Source organism: Oryzias melastigma, unplaced genomic scaffold (genome assembly GCF_002922805.2).
Source record: "Oryzias melastigma strain HK-1 unplaced genomic scaffold, ASM292280v2 sc01258, whole genome shotgun sequence".
Classification (NCBI taxonomy): Eukaryota; Metazoa; Chordata; class Actinopteri; order Beloniformes; family Adrianichthyidae; genus Oryzias; species Oryzias melastigma.
This window is the reverse complement of record NW_023417842.1, coordinates 1-1461: the sequence shown is the minus strand read 5'-3', so window position 1 is coordinate 1461 and position 1461 is coordinate 1. Positions and strand designations below refer to the sequence as shown.

Sequence of the window (1461 nt, the reverse complement as noted above, 5' to 3'; positions counted from 1 at the left end):
ATTGGATGTTTTGATCATTTTCTGAAATTACTTGAGTCACAAATATAAGTGTAAAAGAAAAAAAATACTATAATAATACTCAGTTTTGTACTCTGAACAGCATGAGGTATTAAAATAGAAGTTTTGGGTCTGTGAGGAAAAATGTTGTGTTATAGTAAATCCTGTGATTGATTAGCCTGTCTTTTGATAAATCCCTTGACTTGTTCATGAACTTGTTTCTGTTGCAGCAGGGTAAATCAGAGTTATCACATATTAAATAATAATTAAAAATCTATAACATTTTATTAAAATCACACACCAGTCATCTTTGGATCTATTTTAAAAGCGTTTTCAGTGTGATTATGATGATTCTGTTTTCAGGCATAGTAAAAAAAATGCATCTTTTTCATCTTTTGTTTGCATGTGTCTTGCTTGGTTTGGAAACACAGAATTATATAGGATTATTAGAAAACTGGCAGCTGGTGTAAATAAACATCAAAACCTGCAAAAGTGTTTTTTTTAAAATTCAAAAAACAACTGCAATAGACTGGCATCTTGTCTGGGAGGGTGCAGCCTTTGCCCAACAGTAGGTAAAACAGGTTCCAGCCAGTGACCCCATGACCCCAAAAGACTACCTGCACAATGCTTAATACACTCTTCTGTCCTGCAGATTTAGATGGAAAGCTGTACGATGCCTATGTGGCGTATTCACAGCCACAGCCTGTTGGGTTTGGGGAGGAGGTCGAGAAGTTCGCTCTGCACACACTGCCTCAAGTGTTGGAGGAGTCTTGGGGCTATAAACTCTTCATAGAAGGTCGTGACGGCCTGCCTGGACAGTGTAAGAACCCCACAGAACCTTGGAGCTGTTAACACGGGTGTTTACTGAAACTTTTGTAACATAGCATCTTTATCTTTAAGCTCATTAATACATTTTCTGCGTTTGCTCCTGCAGCCAAAGTGGATTCTGTGGAGGAGAACATCCAAGCTAGTCGCTGCTTCCTCCTGCTCTACACCGCCTCCACCTTCATCTGCAGACAACAAACCAACGGCACCTGCAGCAACAGCTCAGACAAAACGAGAAAGACCCAAAGCACATGTGACAGAGAGTGCTCAGAGTCCATGCATCACTTAGAATGTGTGGCTGCAATGCACAGGTCACTGCTGGAGGGGTCTCTGAAGGTGAGACATTTTGACATTTCAAATTGTGTTTTCTAAAAGACAAGCATCATAAAAGTTTGTTTTTGTTCGACAGTGATGACTTTAGCCAAAGCAGAGACTGTTAAAACCAGCCCAAGGCTTTATGTGTATTTTAAACAGGTGACAATGTAGAAAAAGGAGAATGAACAGCTATTTTTTCAAAGCTGAAAAAGGAGCTCAGGTAGTGATGGATCACCAAATTGTGATGCTTTAATGCTTTGTAATGTAAAAAGAAGAATGTATTCAAATGAACACATTTTTACTGCTTTTGTGACTACCTTGTGT

General features: G+C 39.1%; 1 protein-coding gene across 1 annotated transcript; it reads left to right on the top strand.

Annotated features, from left to right (window-relative positions):
- Positions 1-455: 455 nt before the first annotated feature.
- Positions 456-1158, top strand: LOC112141928 (interleukin-1 receptor-like 2; the record flags this gene model as incomplete). The annotated part of the gene is made up of 2 exons (XM_024265148.2): positions 456-817; positions 932-1158. Coding segments are annotated over exons 1-2 (423 nt in total), but the record flags the coding sequence as incomplete, so codon positions are not given.
- Between the last annotated feature and the right edge of the window lie 303 nt (positions 1159-1461).